Here is a 20,264-nt window from a genome sequence, read left to right as displayed (position 1 = left end):
CATATGAAATCCATGTGAGACCTCGTGCAAGCCGGGAATTCCAAAGAAAGAATGGAGACCAGTCGACCAAAGAAGCCACTATCTCTCAAGCAAAGAAAGCTAACCTTCAAGCCTACCACTACAGATACAAGCTGCAACACACACATTCAAGCACCCCCCTCCACCAGTAGGTTGGTCCCTAATGAGATTGAGCTGCCCAAAGATCAGCCAGAGGGCGTATCAAGAAGCGAGACTATACAAACACCTCTACCCAATGGTCTGCTGTTCTCAGGACTATGCAACCTAGGCAATACTTGCTACGTCAACTCGGTGCTACAAGCACTGAGGTTTTGTCCGGGCTTTGGTGCTGGTGTGACCAGAATGGAGTCAGCAATGCAACCTATCGACGAGGAAGACAACGTAGAAGCCATTGACTCACTCTCTACTCTGTTGTCTAAAGTAATCAAGTTGTTTTATTGTATTACAAAAAATGTAATGATCTGATTTGTTCTGCTGCAGCTTTGGCAAAGAATGAGCTACAAAGAAAAGACCATTTCCAAACCCTCCAACAAAGTAACATACCTCAGCCCTACAAAACCTGACGGATTTATGGCTAAACTAAGGTGATTCTATATCCTCTGTTTTTTAAACCAGACTTTGTCATTGCAGGAACGAGAATCAACTGTTTGACAACAAATCTCAACATGATGCACAAGAGATGCTTCGCTTCCTGCTCACCAATCTCCACGAGACGTATGCATCATATAACCCTCCGCCCACCACCACCTCCGTACCCCCACATAACAATAATGTTGCTACACCCCCTCCAATTATGATGCCCTCAAAACTACAACCTCTCACGAACAGTGGCAGGAAAAAGAAACGAAAGTGGTCCACTTTAAGCAGTTCAGTGAAGTATATCAAGCTTAACTCTGGTAAAGGAAAACACGTACGCACTTTGAAGTCATTTTTCGGCCCGTCCAGAGTCAGCCCACCCCCCCCAACAGTCTCGAACACAAAGCAACCTCACAACTTTATTTCCGACACCTTTCAGGGTTCACTGGCGTATGAGACCCATTGTTTTGAGTGTGAGAACACCACACGACGATCAGAGCTATTCCTAGATGTCAGTCTCCCTGTATCAACTTTAGGCTTCCCGGGGTTTCCCCCTGCCTCAAGTCCGATCAAAATGGCATCTTCGTTCTTTGGTACCTCTGTTGTCGGACCGTACTCGCTCTCCTGGTGCCTATCGCAGTTTGCGCTCAAAGAAAAGTTACGCGGTGACAACAAGTATCGCTGTGACGAGTGCGGCCGATTCACTGAGGCAGAACGAGGTCTATTGTTCAGTGAGCTGCCACTAGTCATGACCATCCATTTAAACAGGTTCACAGCAGCTCAAACTTGGGGCCATTCTTCAAGCATTACGGTGAATAAGATTGGAGGCAATGTGGCTATTCCATTGGCACTCAGTTTCAAACCTTGGACAACTGAAGATTGTAATGGTCGAGAAAACGTTTACGATCTGTTTGCAGTTGTGTTTCATTCCGGATTATCGTGTACGAGTGGACACTACACTGTTTGTGTGAGGATGCTAGAGTGTGTCAAGACAACACAAGAAGCACTAGACAAGGACACTGAAGGATGTTGCAACTCATGGCTGTATTTTGACGATGAAAATGTGGAACTATTGACTCAAAATGAACTCTCTTTATTACTCTCGCCGCTATCTGACCATAGCTCTACTGCATATATTTTGTTTTATGCTTGTCAATGATGAATTTATTTATTACCCTTAAATTACAAGCACGTACCCCAGCCCTACTATAATAGCATGACAACATAAACAAGGCCTGTCAATGATAAAGACGATCCTTACCTATAATCAAATGTCTGTGTGTTGTTATTGGTAAAGATCATCTCACATAATAAATGTGGGGGTGGGGCTCATGCACCACATTTGTACAGACAAGATGGGGACAAACGAAGGTTGGCCTGAGGCGTTCGGTTTCTCCATCAGCGGAGGGTCTCCAGTGGTTATTAGCGAGGTGGAGGAGGGAGGCTCGGCTCAGCAGGCAGGGTTGCAACCAGGGGACGCTCTCATCGAGCTGGATGGTGTGTGTGTGGAGGAGTGGTCCAGGATTGAGGTAGACTATAGTATAAAAACATACCATTGTATCTATTGTCTGCCACTAGCTTTTTAGCTATTTGCACGTAATCCCTGCCACCTGTACGATGCAATAATACCGATTCAAAATTTGCCTAGATCTAGCTATAAAATGATTTAGATCTAATCCGGGCATGCCGAAATTTGAATCTAGATACCGGTACCTAAGTAAGCTCTCCCCTGACTTGCCCCTCCATTCATCCCACAGGTGGTGGACCATGCTCGATGTGCCAGCAAGGTACCGCCCAGTCTGGTGGTCATGTCACGCGTACGACAGTTCTCCATACCACGTGATGAGGAGGGTGGGTATGGGCTCACCTTCAGGGGGAGTTCCCCTGTATTCGTACGCTCTGTTGACTACCCCAGCTCAGCTAGGACGGCAGGAGTCAGGTCAGGTGACCTCCTGCTTGAGGTCAACTGGGAGAATGTCAGGTACATAATTATTGTCATAGCTAGTTCATCAGGGTGTCGATGAGATGCACAATTAACTGTATGATCCTCAGAAAATATTTTTTTAGCCATTTTTTAGTAATTAGCTTTAATTCGTTAAAGCATATCTTTTCAATAAATGCTAGAGAATCGGAACTAAAATCTACTGATCTATGCATCTCTCTGCTATAGGTTTTGTTCTAAGTCTCAAGTACTGGAGCGTGTCAAGAGTAGTGGGCGTGTCCTACACTTGATGGTGGTGGCGGGAGGACTGGGAACAACCCCACGCTCACCACTACATTCTGCTGACATCAGCACCTTCATGGGGGCTAGAGCAGTGGGCGGGGCTGACAAGAAGACGCTGGAAATGAGGACGAATAAAGCAAAAATCTTCCACAGCAAGGTACGGATAAGTTTCCAAAAGTAAACAGCTAACCTAATTTGAACCATCCCTAGTAACTGAAATTGAAATTGAAATTGTGGATCAGTAGCCTTTTTAAAAGCAGTCCCGATACAGCTTGTGCATTGGTGATTATAACGCATGTACATACCCTTACCGTTCAGTATGTATCACACAGTGTGCTGTATAATAATTATACAGTATGCTGCATTGCTATCTATCCACTAGTACTGTACAGAGTGGCTTCTCTTTCCTCCCATATGCACTGACAGGTCAACTATTATCTGATGGACGATGATCAGAAGAAGACTCATCTCCTCACTCTGTTGCGCCTCTACTCTAAGGACAGGGACATTGACAGTCTAGGACACTCCCTCGACGTGCTACTAGACACACCCATTCAGAGGAGACTCCTCCCACATATCAGGTTCGTACCAACTGAAGTACTCAACTCATTCACAATATTCATAACTTTTTAATTTTTTGTGATCCAATTCTTAGACTAGCTTTTTCAGGTTGTTTCATATTTGGCCTGCAAAATCTTTCGCTGAAAAAGAAAAATAATAATTGTACCTTCCCACCTCTCTACACAGGTCTTTCGTTCTCTCTTCTCATCACAAACGTTTTGATGTGCTCATGTCCTATTCTCCTGACCGTGCTGCCCCCTCTAGTCGTCGTGGGTCATATGACCTTGGCTCCTACCACTCCAGACCATTGTCCATGACAAGGTACTAGCACACTAGCTAGTACCCTATAGAGATAGCAGTGACACAAACACATTAGGAAAACAGACCCAATGTAGTACAGCTCAGAGCTGATCCATTGAAATAATTTTATCGAATATGCAAAAATACATGGGTTGCAAAAGTAATCGTATCGAGGTATTTCCCTACACATACAGAAACATGTTTTTTTCTGTAGGAGTTCACCTTGGAGGTCAAGTTTACCCAACCTAGCAACGGGAGGAGAAAGGTGACGGTTGTCTCATGCATGCGTGCAATTTCATTTACAGTGTTCCCTTCTCGTGAAAAGTGTATCGCTACAAAATTATATTTCCATCTCATTAATATGTGGTCTCCTCAGAGTGGTGTGTGTGGATCGTGGTGGCGGTGGGTTTGGTTTCACCCTCAGTGGTAACTGTCCTGTGTTTATACGCTCGGTGGACCCAGGGGGTGCGGCGTCAAGAGTGGGACTCCGCCCAGGAGACAGAATACTTAAACTAAACGGACTCGACATAAGGTCTGAAAAATACAACCAATAATACAATCATTATTATGACTATCAATATTATTGCCTCCTGCAGAAATTCCACCCATTCTCATGTTGTGCGTCTCTTGAGAGGAAGTGGGACACGCCCAACTCTTGTCGTAGCATCGCTAGAGTCACTGGAGGGGTCAGTAAGGTCAACGGCTCCTCACCCCAGAGGTGGTGGTGGTGTCAGAAAGAACACGGAAGCTTTCAAAGACAAGGTAATAATTTACGTAATTAATGCTGTGAGATTAACTGGTTATTAGATGGAGCAAGTTTTGGGAGAAGATGATCGTCAAAGTGTGATCGAAACTCTCGGGAAATTCTCCAAAGATCAGTGAGAGTCATGTGATGTTCACATGATCTGTATCTAATATCACATGACCACACAGGAACCTACAAGACCTGGTGGAGGGGTTGGGAGATGTGCTCAATGATCGTAATAAAGTCGTCCTCTTCCACTATATTTGTCAGCTCTTACCGGGAGAAGCGCAGAATGAATTTGACAGAATTGCAGCTGGCATGCTAACAGGAGGAGGTAATTTGCTGATTTTATACAATTCCAATGATAACTTAATTTTATAGGTACCTCTAAAGCATCTAAGGAGCGGCATGCACTAATTAGAGGGGCAATGGGGACTAACGGGGCATCACATGATCTTCTACACATGTCACATGATGGGGAACTGCAAGACACGTTCATTGGAAGTGGTAAAGGAACGACTAAGAGTTCCAGTTTAACTATCGGCAGTCCTGGATCCAGAGTTGTTCAGCAGCTGAGAAAGGAGAAGAAAGACCCTCAAGGTATGTACATGTAACTGGCTGGTAGGTTGACAAGCATCCCCTTTATTGTAAGGATTGCAGTGTTAGAGGCATAAAAATTATAGCTAATAAAAATAGTGTAGTGTTTGATTGTGCTGATTGCATATGCATATCTTTTTCTTTAAAATAGGAGCTGACAAATCTTCATCGTCCAATGGGATGCCAAATACTTCTGTCTATTCCACTCCAGGGGGCACACCACTCCCACCTAATCCACCCCCCACACCTCACATTGGAGTGGGCGGGATCCCCATACCCCCTCCACCACCGCCCACACTCCCTGGCGGACACGGGCAGACAAACAAACTCAAAAGGGTTAACTGGGAAAAGGTGCAGGGCACAGAAGGCACGATATGGAGTGAGGTACGTTTATAGTTGGAAAATATTCAGTAGTACTGTATAGCGGGTTATTTTCGTATGGTGGAAATTTTCATATTTTTCGTATCAGTAGAGCACCTACGAAAATGAAAACTGTGAAATTTTTCTAGTTCAACGTCACTATCCTGAGCTGTACAAATATTTAAAATACGAAATATTTAAATGGGTAGTTCATACCAAATGTGTACTAACGAAAATTACGATATATATTTGGTCATAGTTGAGTGGTTTGGAGGATGCTTTGGAGTACTTTGAGTTGGAGAAACAGTTTGCTAGTGGTAAGCCAAAGGTGACCAGTGGACAGGGCAAGAAGAAACAACCCACCGTTCTGGACCCAAGGAAAGCTTACAATATCTGTGAGTGTCTGATCATGACAGCTAGTCTGTGTATTAGTTTACTATTTTAAGCAGTAGGTACGTTGTATTTAGAATTGGCAGAGCGTTTGTAGCTTTATAGCAATATTGATACTATAGTTAACACACGCATACACACACACCCACACACACACCCACACACACACAAACACTGTAGCTATATTGCTGGGACATCTGAAACTTCCTTTCGACAAGATCAAAGAGGCTGTTCTGAAGTGTGACGAGAGTGTGTTATCAGAGCAACACCTGAGGCAGCTCGAGGCATTCGCTCCTGACAAGACAGAGGTATATAGATCCTGACGCAGCCTTCATTTTGAAAGTACTAGAGTTGATTCTGTAACTAGAGTTCTGATGGTCCAAATTCAGATTCATGAAAGCTTATGCTCAAATCCCAAATTTGGAATGGGGGGGGTCCCATGGTATTTTGTCAAAATAGTCCCAAAATACACTTTCGGGGGGCCCATGGTATTTTGTCAAAATAGTCCCAAAATACACTTTCAATTTTAACACATCATCTGAAAGGCCTCTCTCTAAGCTTTCAGAAAATGATAAAATTAACGTTATTGGACCAACAAAACTAAAGTTATGGCCGTTCAAAGATACTCTTTTTAAATTATGTAGTAATCAAATAATTATCATGATAATAACAACGGTCAATTTATGCAGTGTTTGGGTTTCACCCGTTACTATGACAACCCAGAGGTCCTCAGCATACCAGACAGGTTCTCGTGTGAGGTACAAAATGTCGTTAGTACGAATATTCAATAATTAAATGTCCTCCCTGTACAGATGAGCACCATTCCATGTTATCAGGAGCGAGTCAAAGCAATGGTCTTCAAACTACATTTCATAGACAAAGTGGAGGAGATAAAACCTGTAGGTGGTCACACACACCACACACACCACACACACACACACACACAGGGCCACCACACACACCCACACACACACACACCACCCACACACACACACACACAGGACCTGGAAGCCATCAGCATCGCTGCAATACAACTTCAGTCCAGCAAACATCTCAAGAAAGTATTGGAGGTACAATAAAATTGCCTTTCTGCCAGCATTTTGTCATGTATACCTAACGTATGGTATATGTGTCTGTTACAGATCGTACTTGCTGTGGGAAACTACATGAACGCTGGTAACCATCGAGTGGGTGGGGCCAGCGGATTCAAGATCAGCTACCTTGCCCAGGTACAGCCACTCATACATACAGTCTTGTGTCTCCATCACCCTCCACTCATGCAGCTCAAGGACCTCCGTACAACTGACAATAAGTCGTCTCTGGTGCACTTTGTGGCCGGGACTGCTGAGAGGAAGTTTCCCGACACTCTTGAGTTTCCTAATGACCTCAGCTTTATACGCAAGGCTGCTAGAGGTGTGGTAACCATAGTGAAGTAGAGAGGGGTACTCTGTAGTTTTTCAAATAGCAGCAGTTGCATGGATGGATAGTATAAACATTTATTTTTATAATGCAAACTTTTTTACAGTCTCTGGCCAGACGCTGGAGGTGGAGATGAATGAGCTGAGCCAGGGGTTAAAGGTCATCCAACGAGACATTCTAGAGATCAGCTCAAGAGAGAAAATGGATGACGACCATTTCGAAGAAACCATGAAAGTATCCCCATCTTACAAATTAATTTTAGCTCTCGTTTTAGCGTTCAGCTTGTATGTCCATCCCAAGCTGTGCGGCTATTTCCTTAGCCTCTCTCCAGCCCTTCTTAGTGGAGGCGGATAAGGAGATGGACTCACTGCTCAAGCTCTACGGGAAGATGAAGACAGAGTATCAAGCAGCTGTGCGTTTCTTTGGAGAGGATCCACTCAAGTTGAGGATAGACGACTTCTTTGGAGCGTTTGCAACTTTTGTGGATGATTTTGAGGTATTCTCAGTACATGTTTTGGTGAAGTTCTAGTCTAAATGTGCACATACATGTACAATGCACACACGTCCACAAATAAGATTGTGCATTTTCATAATGCATATTGTAGCTATCATTCTGTATTTACTTTCGGATTTAAATGCTCCATTCTTGAAGAAAAAGCATGGGCTATATATAATCTTTGTGTTTTCTCGAAAATAGTTTGTTTCGAGAGTATATAAACTTTGATTGCCCAGAACTGAGTTAAAGATTGTCTAATTTCACAGCTAAAAAGTGCAGTAGATAGAGAGTTTTTGAATTGCTATCTCTCACACCCCTCACCCCACACCTCACCTCACCCCCACACCTCACAGAGGGCAGCCCAAGAGAACAAGGCGGAGCGGGAACGTGTTGTCCTGCTAGAGAGGAAGCTTCAAGAGAGAGCCACCGAGGTACCCGGCAAGAAGAGAGGGTCACTCTCTAAACTGTTTGGCAGAACTAAAGACAAAGATGTTGACCTGAGGCACGAACTAGAAGCAAAGACACAACAATCAAAGTCCATCGATTTTGCAGCACTTGAGAAAAAGAAAGATGTCGAATTAGTTGAACCAGAGCAGCATGACTTTAGACATTTATTACGGCAAACCGATCACTCTAAGCAACCCGCTGTACAGTCAGGGGCGTGGCCACAGCCGCCTGAAACCCGTCAGACAGGATATCGTCAGCCGAGTATTGATAAACTGAGAGACAATGAAGAGCAAGTCTCAACAAACGGTAAACAAGACTACGACCATGAAACTCTGTTCTAAAATTAATGTATTATTAGTATTTTCATCAATAATATTATAGCAAATACATGTATTATCTTGTTCCTTCCCGTGTACTTTACTCGTATGGCTTGATTCCATGTACAGGTTAATAATACATTTTGGTATAATTATAAAGTGCAAACAACTTTCCTTCGAGCAAGTTACTGTATGTACGTATGGAGGGACTGACAACTGATAAAATGACATTACATTGAAAGAGATTCTAGTGACTTGAAACGGAAATGTACATGTATATACAATAATGATTAAATACCTAAAATGAAAAAAAACAGCTATTAATAATTATTTAAAATAATGATAAATAAGGTTTTCCTAGGAACATACACACCACCTGATGATCGGCTGAACACATGAGTGACTCGGATGACAAACACGAACACAACAACCTAATGAGACAAAGTGCTTAAAACGGAACGAAATGGGAAAAATTGAAATAACCATACATACATACCCTAAGGCTACAAGGAGATAAATTTGTTCATAGTTATTTTCTAAATGCGAGTTCTAATTTTTTGTATACAGGGCCTAGGGGAGGATGACTTTGGTGCATCCAGTGATCCGCTCGTTACAGTAGGGGCAGGTGCTATCGTTCCCCATTCTTTCTGCACATGTCTCACACAGTACACAGTGGTTACAAGGCTGCATCAGGATCACCCGAGGATACTCTTTACATTGGGTACAGAGGATCGGTACTCGTTGTCGAATAGACTGTGTGTATGGTGTGTGTGTGTGTGGTGTGGTGTGTGTGGGTAAAGGGGGCGTATGTGAATACATTGTATTACATAAGCTCTGTGTGTGTGTATGTGTCCGTGGTATAATTATATAACAACATTAATAATTTTTTCTTTTAAGGGTTGCATAATACAGCTATTAATTCCCTACTCAGATAATACCTAGCCTACAAACATAAAGTATGAAGTATATAAAACAGGTACTCAGGTTCTGGCTATACAATCTCACCGTCTCCACTCTCTCCAAATCTCCCCTCAACTGCTGCTGTACTTGCTCCAGTTTGGACAATGGAAGTCTAGTAACATCAGTGTTCTCCAGGCCTCTCAGTGGAGCAGCACTCTGTAGGCCCCGTACCTTCCCCTCCATCTCCCTCAGTTTAGACTCCAAGCCTGCAGCACCTTCGGCTTCTTTCTTCCACGCCTCGCACGCCAGTTTGGCTTGTTTCCAAGAGTCGTGGAATAGTGCCAGCTGGTGCTTGGTTTGTCTCAGCTCATCTTTTAGAGAAGCCAGTTCTGACTTCTCTATAGGTGAGCCCATTGCAGCATGGAACTACAAACACACACACACACACACACAGAAAGTTTGATAAAGGGAGGGTGACACATAAAACATAGAAAGAGACTGGTACTACAGTGTACTTTGTACTTTCACACAGCTTGACAAATTCAAAGAAAGTACCGTGAACAATGGGAAGATTTGACCAGCTAGCAACATTCCTATTAAGCCTAAGCACACACAAAAATGCTTTAAACAGCTCCTAGCAGATTAGAGTACAACCAGTTGAGAGAATTCTTCACACACATACTGTACATACCATGGGTGACTGTTTGCTGGGTGATGCAGGCGGTGCCCTCAGGGAATGCTGTCCGTAACGCTGCTGCTGCTGCTGCTGTTGTTGTTGTTGCTGTTGGGGGTGGTAGGGAGAGTGAAGGGGTCCGGGGGATGAGGGAGGGTGGTGGGGGGATGGTCCCGAGAACCCACCCCCTGAGCCAAACGTCTGGATGTGATGGAACGGACCGGGATGACTCTGACGATGTGTGGGAATAATTTATACATTGCATTCCTCATACTGTACAAACGAAGGGGGGGGGTAGTTGGCATAATTATTTCAACAGTTCATAACTTGAGTACCATTCGTCCAATTTTTCAAAAACATTATAAAGAGACCTTTCAAATGATGTGCTCAAATCCAAAATTTCGCCAGGGCCATAATTTGGCTTTGGACCATGGGCTATAATCCATGGTAGAGCCAATTGGCAAATACTTTATCTCTCAAATATGACCTTTGATGACACCATTTGAAAGGTCTCTCTCTAAGCTTTCAGAAAATCATAAAATTGTTGAAATTGGATCCACGGAATTCAAGTTATGGCAAATGAAAGAGTCCCCGAGAACCATTGACTAAAAGTTATCCAGAATGCACAAAAGTTTAGGGTACACATACTGCAGAGTAACAGACACTGCATCAAAGAGAGCCCCACCTGTGGCAGTCCAGAGGAGGGCCCGTACGGAGAGAGAGGTCCTAGGGGGGTGGAGTAGGGGTACGATGAGGACGAGGAGTTACGACTGGGCTGGTGCAATGTCTGGAGGAAACCCTGAGCCATGGGAGAACGATCCACCATACGACGAGGGTTGTACATCTGTCGAAGAAAGACAGGACATAATTAGTAGCTAAAGTATACTATTATAGAAAAAGATCAATTTCTTCAATATTCAATATTTTAACAAGTCTATAGTATATAAAATTCTTACATCTGATGGGTCGTCAGTGAGGCCTGCTGAGTCAATGTCCTCTAAGGTGAGGTCATCTAGACCACCACCCACCATTGCCTCGAGGGTATCGGACACGCTAGAGGGGAGACTGTGGGCCTGAGGAAAGTTGGTGTCCGGACTCATGCCAGCACTAGAGCTCAGAGATAGCCTCAACAAATTCTGAGTGTGTGTGTGTGTGCATTTGTAACTTTAATATACACACACAAAACTAAACATATCCAGTACGTCACAGTGCCCCCCGTAGAGGAAGTAAATAGTATAAAGCACATGCAGTTAGCATAATCATAACTATACGTGTACACTACTGTAGCACACACACACACACACACTATCTGATGATTTTTGATTACCTTTCTCCGTGATTTTTCCCCATCATCGATTGTGTAGTCACTGTCGATGGCTTGTACTTGTTTACGCAGATACAGCTGTGTGATGAGTGTGTGCAATGAGCCACATTCCTAACATGCTTCCATCACAAAATACACAACAAAATGCTACGTACATTCACAATAATAAAGGCTGACTCTATAGAGCATGCTCCAATAGAGCAATGTTACATAATACAAGCATCACGTACAATGTATAATACACGTAGCAACAAAGTAAACAAGTATCAAAGCTATACAATGACAAAGTATCAAAGTTATCCAATGACCCATATTATTATTGTGTACTATGAGTGCTTACAGCGATTTGATCTTCCTCAAATGATTTACTCTTGACCTCTGCACCCGGTGCTTTCTGAAACCCTTCCCCCGTTCCCAAGGCCACGGCCCCTCCACGACTGGCCGGGCGACCAATGGGACGAGGGAGAGAGGTGGAGTGTGGGGAGGTGGACAATATACCAGTGTGGCCAGACAACGAGGGAGCAGGAACAGAGGAACCAGCCTGTACACAGATATACACACTGTAGTATTGACATGTACAATGACATACACTGTAAAAAGCTACTACACTGCCAGTCCTAATTATAACTTACTGGTTTTGCGGTACATTACATGTCATGTATGGTTTAAAAGCAACATAAAATGAAGGGGAATCCACACACAGTACATTGTGGTGATTGTGCACGCATATGCTACTACAGGCTGACCTGGCAAGGAGCTACAGCTAACCAGTAACAACACATGCAGGGGCTTTGTGAATGGAAGAGTAAGATGGCTACTATGCTGACCCCACTCACCATGACTGGGCTGGGTGTGGTGATCATGGGCTCATCTGTGAGGTCTCTTGGAGCTGTCAATTCCTCTGTACATAATGAATATAAGTCAAATGAAGAGGAGGTTTTAATGGAATTATAAATTTCAATACAGTCATGTAGATGCATTGATTATAGGGGCTTACTCTCGCCATGAGCAAAGGCACAGAATGGTCCTCTGGGGCAGTAGCCAGTTTGCTGCACATCGTTGCACTTGGTGGACTTGTAAATCTCCGGATGGAACTGTTGCTCTGTTCGTGTGTGGCAGTACTGGCATGCATCTCCCTGGTCACAGTGGACCGAGTCACTCCACTCATCGTTGAGCTTCACGTTAGGACAAGGCGTGGACCTGTGAGGAGTGGGTGGTGTGGGCGTGTGTGAGGAGTGAGGGTGTGTATTGATAATCAACTTTACACACAAGAAATTTAGGGGCTTGAGCTAACAAAACATACATACATACACAATAGACCTTGAAATGCACTGATGCCAATGTATTGTATACTGGTCATAGGTCATATGGTTTCTGACACTGTAATATGTAGTGCCTACCGATATTTGTGTGTCTTTGGTGTTCTCCTCCTGTCCTTGTTGTTGTGGTAGAATGGACAAGCATAGCCCTGTCTGCAGAGTCGAGGAGGTCTCTTACACGGCCCTGTCTTGTAGTACGTCAACACAAAGCTACACTCTGTGTGTGTGTGTGTGTGTGTGTGTGTGTGTGTGTGCGTGTGTGTGTGTGCGTGTGTGTGTGTGTGTGTGCGTGCGTGTGCGTGCGTGCGTGCGTGTGTGTGTGTGTACGTGTGTGTTTACAGTGTTTACAGTATTAGTAATTGCATTGCCATTACCTAAGATGATCTAAAGATATACATTCAGTGATATCCAATAACATACAGCCCTGCCAGGAAGTCATCACCCTTATATGAGCTACACGTAGGTACTGGCATCAACAGCTGCACCAGTGGCTAATACCATTGTCCTAATGAATGCTGACAAGGCTTTCAAAGGTCTTCAAATCAACAATAGTCAGCATTTTATGTAATTTGCAACACACAAAGGAATAACTATAAATACAATGTAAGTGTGGGGGACAGTGGGGATAAGTAGGAAATAATTATTGTAAAGAAAAGGGGAGAGAGATGGGGGAAAGGGGGAGGCTGCTAACCTTGCCACCGAGGATCATCCACTAGTACTCCCCTCTCCTTCTCCAAGCTCCCCACGAGGGGGGATATCAATCTCTCCTCATCTTCCAGCCCACCCCCCTGTAGCTCTCGCACATCGTACACTGGTGGTCTGATATCATGAGGTCCGTGGGCGAATGCACAGTGGGGCCCATTCTTGATACAGAAACCTCTCGAGTCTGTCTCATACACACATGTGCTTGTCTTGTAGTAGCGGAGGTGATATCTTCTCTCTGTGTCTCCAGCAGTACGATGTAGGTACGGACACCTGAGTGGGTGTGGTCAAATTATACAGGTAGTCATAATAATAGAGTCAAAGCACATCTAAAATTCGTGTGCCAAAAATCCACTAAAGATGTGTCTATATACTAATTACAAGGGCTACCTCTAGTTCACTATTATGCTATTATGGTACTCTTTAATTACAAGAGCTAAAATTATTACAGGAGCTTGTTCCTCTCCATTATAATTAATTAGAGGGGCTTACTCCTCTCCACTATATATAACTAGAGGGACTTACTCCTCTCCATTAGGACACATCCCAGTGGTCTCGTCATACGTGGAGCAGTAGACATCGGGACTATAGCTGAAGGTGCCGTCTCTTTTCTTCGTGGGTCGTCTGCGCCTCTGGTTCATGAAGTGCCAGTGGAAGCAAGTGTAGGGACGATGCTGGCTGCACTTGTGCTGGAGGAAGGCCTTACATTGCTCCACTCGAAACTCCTTCAAATATCTGCAGAAATTTATAATAAGGGAGGTTCACAAGTGTATACTGTAAGGTATGAAATGACTGCTGCACTATATAAACAGAGAGCCTTGAAGTTGCTGGCTAACGTTCAGTATAATCATGTGAGTAATGGAAGCCTTATGATCAAACCTTTCCTTACTACTAAACGAAATGGACAAGGTAATACAATATTGATGAGAGGGGAGGTTCAAAGGATTTATCAAACTCTGGCATGTAACCGACGGACCATGACAACTGATAAGCCGCCAGCTGCTGCCATAACAAGGAGATCTTGATATTACAGTCCTCTTATACACCCCCAAAATAATAATGGCTCATTGTAATACATTACACACACCCACCAGTAGATACATTCTCCTATAATGCACATCCACAGTATATGATTTAGCATGTCTAGTAATACTCACAATGCGTGCAGTGTGTGTGTGTTGACAAGTATGAGTGAGTATAGTAAACCTACGAGTAATGGAAGGGTTTCTCTGTGACAGGGCTGCTCGCTGGTGACCCAGGCATTCTATTCTCCCAGGAGTTCTGTCTATGCCCTAGAGGGTCTGGTAGTGAAACATTCATGGTTGCTGATGCTTGTGAAGCTTCTGGACTTGTTTTGATATGTTCTAATGACTTGTATCTTAGCTCCGGTAGTGTAGAGACTATCTTGATGCTCTGTGTGACTCTGTTATAGGCCTAAACGATGAGTTAGAAGCGTACATCTTTACTAAAATTCTTCATTGTTTACATCCATACGTCACGTGTCACTAATAATGAATAATTGCAACGCACAACGCAATAATTAAAATTGAATACGGATAAAAGCAAATAGAACGCAAGGATAACCACTGCACATGTACACACACACACACTATATACAGCTAGTACACAATTCTGTCCAGCATTAGCTTAACTCCAGCTATCTGTGGTCCCAGCTTAGAGCTGTAGGCAGTCGATGTATATCCCCACCTTTGGGAACAAGCAATAATAAATTGATAAAGGAATGCGAATACTGCTACATTTTGTATTGAATAGTGAAGCACTCACCAATCCCAGCAACCTTTAGGGTTATATGTGGAGTTGGTCGCTTGCGGATAAAGTAGAATAATATTGTTCAGTTCTGCCACTGCATTGTATCCAGCATGAAGGGCATATTCATTAGATACGTACTTTCTCCCTTGACGACAGCCATGAAACACAGCGTGTAGTCTACAAACTAGGGAGCGAAAAAAAATTAAATCAAGAAAAATGATCAAATATTACACATACCAACAGTCTTATTCTGACATTTAGTGGGTACATAGATAAATCCAGTGCTGTCCATATCCACTGCTCCGGGAAGGTCGGCAAAAAATTCTGACTGATCAAACTCCATTAGCTGCAGAAAGAGTGAAATAACTAAATGCAGAGTTAGTAGCTATGCTTACATTTGAGGGGTTTGCGAGGCTGTGGTCTGCAGGCTGGACATCTTGGTAGATTTGGTTCAAGATATCGTAGGCCAGAGGGAAGTGACAGTTGTTGATGAAAGGTGAAGAGAACACACTACAGTTATGGCCGTAGTTGTCAGTAACCTAAGGGAGAGACAGATAATATATTTGCAGCCGTGGGGGCAGTTCCCCCCTCCAGCCACTGGTTTTACAGTCCTGCTTGAGGTTACCTACCATTGCATGTTCTGCTGGTATGGAAAACATGGAATACACGTCTCCTTTCGTTACAAAGCTGGAGTAGTACTGAGCTAGTTTCTTCATCACTCCTGGGTTAACTATAGAGTCCAGGCTCCCAGAGAACAAGTACACTCGATCACTGCTGAGGTGAGATGGTTTGTCAATGGTACCACCCAGAGCTGTGGTGTAGGTTATTGCTATCAGTTTATCCACTGAGATGAGCTCAGGGGATTTGGTGCAAGCAGATAGAGCTATGTCAAGGTTATCCTGTGCACAGAAGAATGGGCCTGCAGGATAAGAGGTAATGACTGTAGTTGAGAGGCAAAATACAAGTAGCTATTTGTTTTTTATACAGCTACAAGCAGTAGCTCAGCTATTAAATATACAGAGTACATGTACCACGCTGCATTCCAAGGGGGTATTATTTATGAGACGTCAGTTTGACCTCTTGTCTTGAGGTACATGTATTCTTTTTTGTCTCGGCGACTCAAAAATCATAAATTATATCGTTATCCTTGTGTATTATAGCTAGCCCCCATACCTCCTGCCACTATTCCGGCTCCCATGATGGTTGCAGAGAATGCCACATGAAACTGGACTGCAAAGAACCCACCAGAGGAGAGGCCGGACACAGACAGCAGGGCCTTGTCCACATTGTATGGAGCTGGGAAGCCAAAAAATTAATAATTACCCAGGCATAAAGATGCAAGCAACACAAAACACATGAAGGTATCTCACCTAGTTTAGGGGCCTTGCCAAGTCCTCCAGCCAAAGCAGCAAAGAACAAGAGAGCTACTGCAATCTTACAAGTCATCTTCATTATTTTTGTCTCGCCAGACGGTACGGGTCGAGACTATAATTACATACAATTATATCTACAAGAATTCAAATCTGCATTGATGATCTTAACCGTATGACTCTGAATAACAAATGCCTCGAGGTATAGGAGCGGGGATTGCAACACTGATGGCAATAATATTGTCAGCTATAATTATTATATAAATTAGCCTTGCAGCAAATGTGAACCAGTGAGGACTCTACAATGTCAATGGCGAGTAAAGAGAGAGGGAGCTCTATTCTACTGTACAGCAAGACAGCAGGTGTGATCCTGGGTCACCCTGAGCTCAGAGCCTTGAGTGGAGAGGGGGACGAAGATGCTGGAGATACAACCACGTCCACTTCTGGTATAAACCTCTTATCACAATAAATACTGTATTACCGCAGTATCCATATCGCAGGAATATACAATGCTTACGTCTACAATTCATAATTATGGTTCACTAATTAATCCAGACACTTGTATATCTTTCCATCACAGGTCCTCCTTCTGTACCGGACAGTTTAATTCGCCTCATTTCACTGGAGGAGCTTATGAGCATTGACGACGACGAAGATGCTAGCGCTAACGATGATGTCATGCCCCCAGGAGAGGAGATGGGAGCATCCTCAGTGGAGTATATAACCCTAAATCAACTGACCGCTCAAGAAGTACGGAAGGAGATGTTTTGCAATACCTGTCAGACGGGTTTTACGATCCGTGAGGAGCAGGTGGAGCACTACCAGCTGGACTGGCATCGCTACAATCTCAAGAGGAAATTAAAGGGGCTTACCCACGTCAATCAAGAGGACTTTGAAAAAATTTCAGGTACAGTAGGTATTTTGATAAATTATTCTATGAATAAATTTACATTTTCCCCCACAGGAGATCTATCAAGTATATCTGGGTCAGAGAGTGACTCCGCCCACTCTGGCAAGGAGGATGAACCACGCCCCCTTAACAGCGAGCTATCACAAACACCATTCATCTACTTCACCACGACCGATAAAAACGGCCAGAAACTGTTTGCCGTGTATCGAAGCACTGTCACCAGGGCTAAGAGGGGTGGGGCTAAAGTGGAGGCAATAAAGAGTCTAACAAACGAGCAGGTCTGGATTGTCCTGATGAGATCTGGTGGTCATTTCGCTGGAGCTGTATTTAGAGGGTGGGTTGTACTGTAATATCTTACAGACTGCTCTAATTATTCAGTACCATCGTATGATTTTGTGAGACCTAACTATGATTGATGTCCCTCCCCTCCCTCAGTCATACGGTAGTGGCTCACAAGACCTTCCATCGCTACACAGTGAGGGCCAAGAGAGGCACAGCACAGTCAGTGAGGGACGCACAGGGGGGAGGACACGGGCCAAAGTAAGTCACCCACTCCACTCACAACCCCCTCCCCCACACACACACTCCACACACTCCACTCACAACCCCCTCCACACACACACTCACAACCCCCTCCCCACACACACACACACACACACACACACAGGTCAGCTGGTGCCAGTCTGAGACGCTATAACGAGACCGCACTAGCTCAAGAGACACAAGACCTCGTAGCATCATGGGATGTCCATGTACAAGAGGCCAGTGCCATATTCATCAAAACTCCCAAATACAGTCGTGATATTCTAATCGGAGGAGGCAAAGCTCCGTTCTCAAAAGATGATCCTCGATTACGTGCAATTCCATTTCCCACAAGAAGGCCGACACTGTCTGAAGTGAAGAGAGTCCATTCTCAGCTAGCTAGTGTATACAAGGTCCCTCTGTCAGCGTTGGTTGGGAGGGAGCAAACTGCTGTGAGGAAATCACCACGAGCCAAGAAGAAGTCCTCTCCCAATATTTCAGCAAGGAAAGAGGTGGTGGTTGCTGAGGCTGTCGCTGATTTAGAACTGAGTGATGAAGGAGTTAATCAAAATCAATCGTCTAAAGTGACTGTGGAGAAAAGCAGCGATGAAAAGATTAGCAAGAAAAAGAGGAGAAAGAAAGTGACTGAAAAACAAGAAGGTCCGTATATACTTTATAAGCATAATAATATTATTATATGAACAAAATAAATTAATAAATCCCCCCACCCACAGTGTTCCCTGATGCTGTTCAGAAACTGTTGAAGACTTGCTGCGACCCTGAGGACAATGCAGAGCTACTGACTGAGCAGCTGCACTCACTGCACCTCCACCCTCTAGCAGACCACTCACCCACAGTGTCACAACCACACGGGGAAAGTCAAGAAGCCACTAACAGCCCTTCTCCACTGGTCATGCTCAGTAGTCAACTCACAGAGCAGGTGCACCTCCATCCTCTAGCAGACCACTCACTACCATTGTCACACAAGGCAACACTGCCAGTCAACACAACTGAAGGGGAACCTATAGCAAGTCAAGAAGCCACAAACGAACTTTCTCCACTGGATATGCTCAATAGTCTATGGGGTGGCAGCACACTACTGCATGTAGCAGCTGCCACTGGAAACGTGGCTATTGTATCGTCTCTCCTCTTGCATGGGGCAGACCCTGTCGTTAAGGATGTATCAGGAAAGAGCCCGTATCTGGTATCCAAGGACAAACCTGCGCGTGACTCATTCCGACGCTTCATGGCATCACATCCGTCAGCATACGATTATGACTCCGCCCACATTCCCAGTCCACTTACGCAGGATATGGAGAAAGAGAGGCGAGAAAAGACGAATGAGAAAAAGAAAGCCCAGAAAAAAGCGAGGAAACAACGAGAAAAGGTACACATAATTATCTCTATTTATACACTCTTATTCAATATTCTGTCGCATTTCTTTGATTGTGATTTGATGGATTGCCGCTTTACTGTACATAGGAGATGAAGTCAGTTCGTGAGGTAGAGAAAATATCGTCGTCAAGAGAACAGAAATTGGCTGAATTGAGTGGGAGAGAGAAAAGAGCTTTGGCAGCCGAGAGAAGATTAGCCACCCAACTGCCCTCTGACACTGCTGTAGTGAGGTACACACCCACTCACCACACACACCCTCACACCACACCCACACACCATACACACTTGATATGTGTATACCTCTGTCATTATGAAGATTCATAAGATTTGACATTCTGTTTTCTCGGCTGAAATTAGTCTCCCACTCACTTTTATATAATATATTTTGTCTATGCAACTGCATGTCTAACCCGCCCCCCCCACGTGCGCAGGGCTGGCAGGTGTTGTAGGTGTGGTCAGGGTCTGGCTGGAGTGATGCCCTTTGAGAGACTGAGTTACAAGTACTGTTCTATGACCTGTTTGAAGCAACACAGAGAACACTTAGAGAACAATCAAAAACACACTTAATTATTATGTTCTGATGTTGAAATGTGAGGCAGGCCATCTTAATTTATGTAGGATTGAATCATACAGCAATTGTTTTATCAACATTAATTGTGAACTGGATATAAATTATAAGCTCTTGATGTTGTTGACATGCATGATATTAGGTGTACTAAAGCCACTTATATACAGCCATAACTTTAGTACCGTTACGTTGATTCAATGTCAATGAGTTCCTGAAAGTTTAGAAGCAGATGTTTCAAATGACGTGTTTAAATAATTAATTTTTTGTTGAGGCCATAATTTGTCATTTTTCAGCCTTGGACCATGGTGTAGCCTAGTTAGCAAATATGTTATCTCTCAAATATAAACTTTGATGACACCAT

At 43.9% G+C, this 20,264-nt stretch overlaps 5 protein-coding genes across 5 annotated transcripts; 3 read left to right on the top strand and 2 right to left on the bottom strand.

The window, feature by feature from the left end:
* The first annotated feature begins 26 nt into the window (after positions 1-26).
* Positions 27-1,776, top strand: LOC135351001 (ubiquitin carboxyl-terminal hydrolase 12-like). Its single transcript, XM_064549890.1, has 3 exons — positions 27-438; positions 499-602; positions 649-1,776. The coding sequence occupies exons 1-3, from the start codon at positions 52-54 to the stop codon at positions 1,751-1,753; spliced, it is 1,596 nt and encodes a 531-aa protein (XP_064405960.1). The 5' UTR covers positions 27-51; the 3' UTR covers positions 1,754-1,776.
* Positions 1,777-1,924: 148 nt separating this feature from the next.
* Positions 1,925-8,764, top strand: LOC135350989 (delphilin-like). The gene is made up of 22 exons (XM_064549877.1): positions 1,925-2,123; positions 2,352-2,575; positions 2,765-2,975; positions 3,245-3,399; positions 3,566-3,700; positions 3,894-3,944; positions 4,056-4,211; positions 4,276-4,441; positions 4,487-4,557; positions 4,613-4,758; positions 4,806-5,024; positions 5,173-5,405; positions 5,641-5,776; positions 5,952-6,079; positions 6,461-6,529; positions 6,584-6,670; positions 6,773-6,841; positions 6,914-7,000; positions 7,055-7,184; positions 7,297-7,424; positions 7,522-7,686; positions 8,040-8,764. The coding sequence occupies exons 1-22, from the start codon at positions 1,926-1,928 to the stop codon at positions 8,472-8,474; spliced, it is 3,399 nt and encodes a 1,132-aa protein (XP_064405947.1). The 5' UTR covers position 1,925; the 3' UTR covers positions 8,475-8,764.
* LOC135350993 (RING finger protein unkempt-like) lies at positions 8,652-14,866 on the bottom strand. The gene is made up of 13 exons (XM_064549882.1): positions 14,579-14,866; positions 13,894-14,103; positions 13,358-13,641; positions 12,748-12,883; positions 12,345-12,547; positions 12,184-12,248; positions 11,688-11,888; positions 11,351-11,425; positions 10,980-11,159; positions 10,709-10,867; positions 10,042-10,254; positions 9,456-9,776; positions 8,652-9,203 (listed from the first exon to the last, which is right to left on the bottom strand). The coding sequence occupies exons 1-13, from the start codon at positions 14,686-14,688 to the stop codon at positions 9,021-9,023; spliced, it is 2,340 nt and encodes a 779-aa protein (XP_064405952.1). The 5' UTR covers positions 14,689-14,866; the 3' UTR covers positions 8,652-9,020.
* On the bottom strand, positions 14,864-16,641 carry LOC135351005 (poly(3-hydroxybutyrate) depolymerase-like). The gene is made up of 7 exons (XM_064549893.1): positions 16,509-16,641; positions 16,312-16,434; positions 15,768-16,057; positions 15,534-15,677; positions 15,376-15,484; positions 15,154-15,322; positions 14,864-15,075 (listed from the first exon to the last, which is right to left on the bottom strand). Exons 1-7 carry the CDS (start codon positions 16,588-16,590, stop codon positions 14,988-14,990), a joined length of 1,005 nt encoding a protein of 334 aa, XP_064405963.1. The 5' UTR covers positions 16,591-16,641; the 3' UTR covers positions 14,864-14,987.
* A 64-nt stretch (positions 16,642-16,705) lies between these two features.
* LOC135350994 (tRNA endonuclease ANKZF1-like) lies at positions 16,706-19,983 on the top strand. The gene is made up of 8 exons (XM_064549883.1): positions 16,706-16,954; positions 17,089-17,415; positions 17,473-17,752; positions 17,854-17,958; positions 18,086-18,600; positions 18,675-19,327; positions 19,423-19,565; positions 19,767-19,983. The coding sequence occupies exons 1-8, from the start codon at positions 16,813-16,815 to the stop codon at positions 19,900-19,902; spliced, it is 2,301 nt and encodes a 766-aa protein (XP_064405953.1). The 5' UTR covers positions 16,706-16,812; the 3' UTR covers positions 19,903-19,983.
* The last annotated feature ends 281 nt before the right edge of the window (positions 19,984-20,264 follow it).

Source organism: Halichondria panicea, chromosome 17 (genome assembly GCF_963675165.1).
Source record: "Halichondria panicea chromosome 17, odHalPani1.1, whole genome shotgun sequence".
Taxonomy (NCBI): Eukaryota; Metazoa; Porifera; class Demospongiae; order Suberitida; family Halichondriidae; genus Halichondria; species Halichondria panicea.
This window is presented reverse-complemented; position numbering and strand designations above follow the sequence as displayed.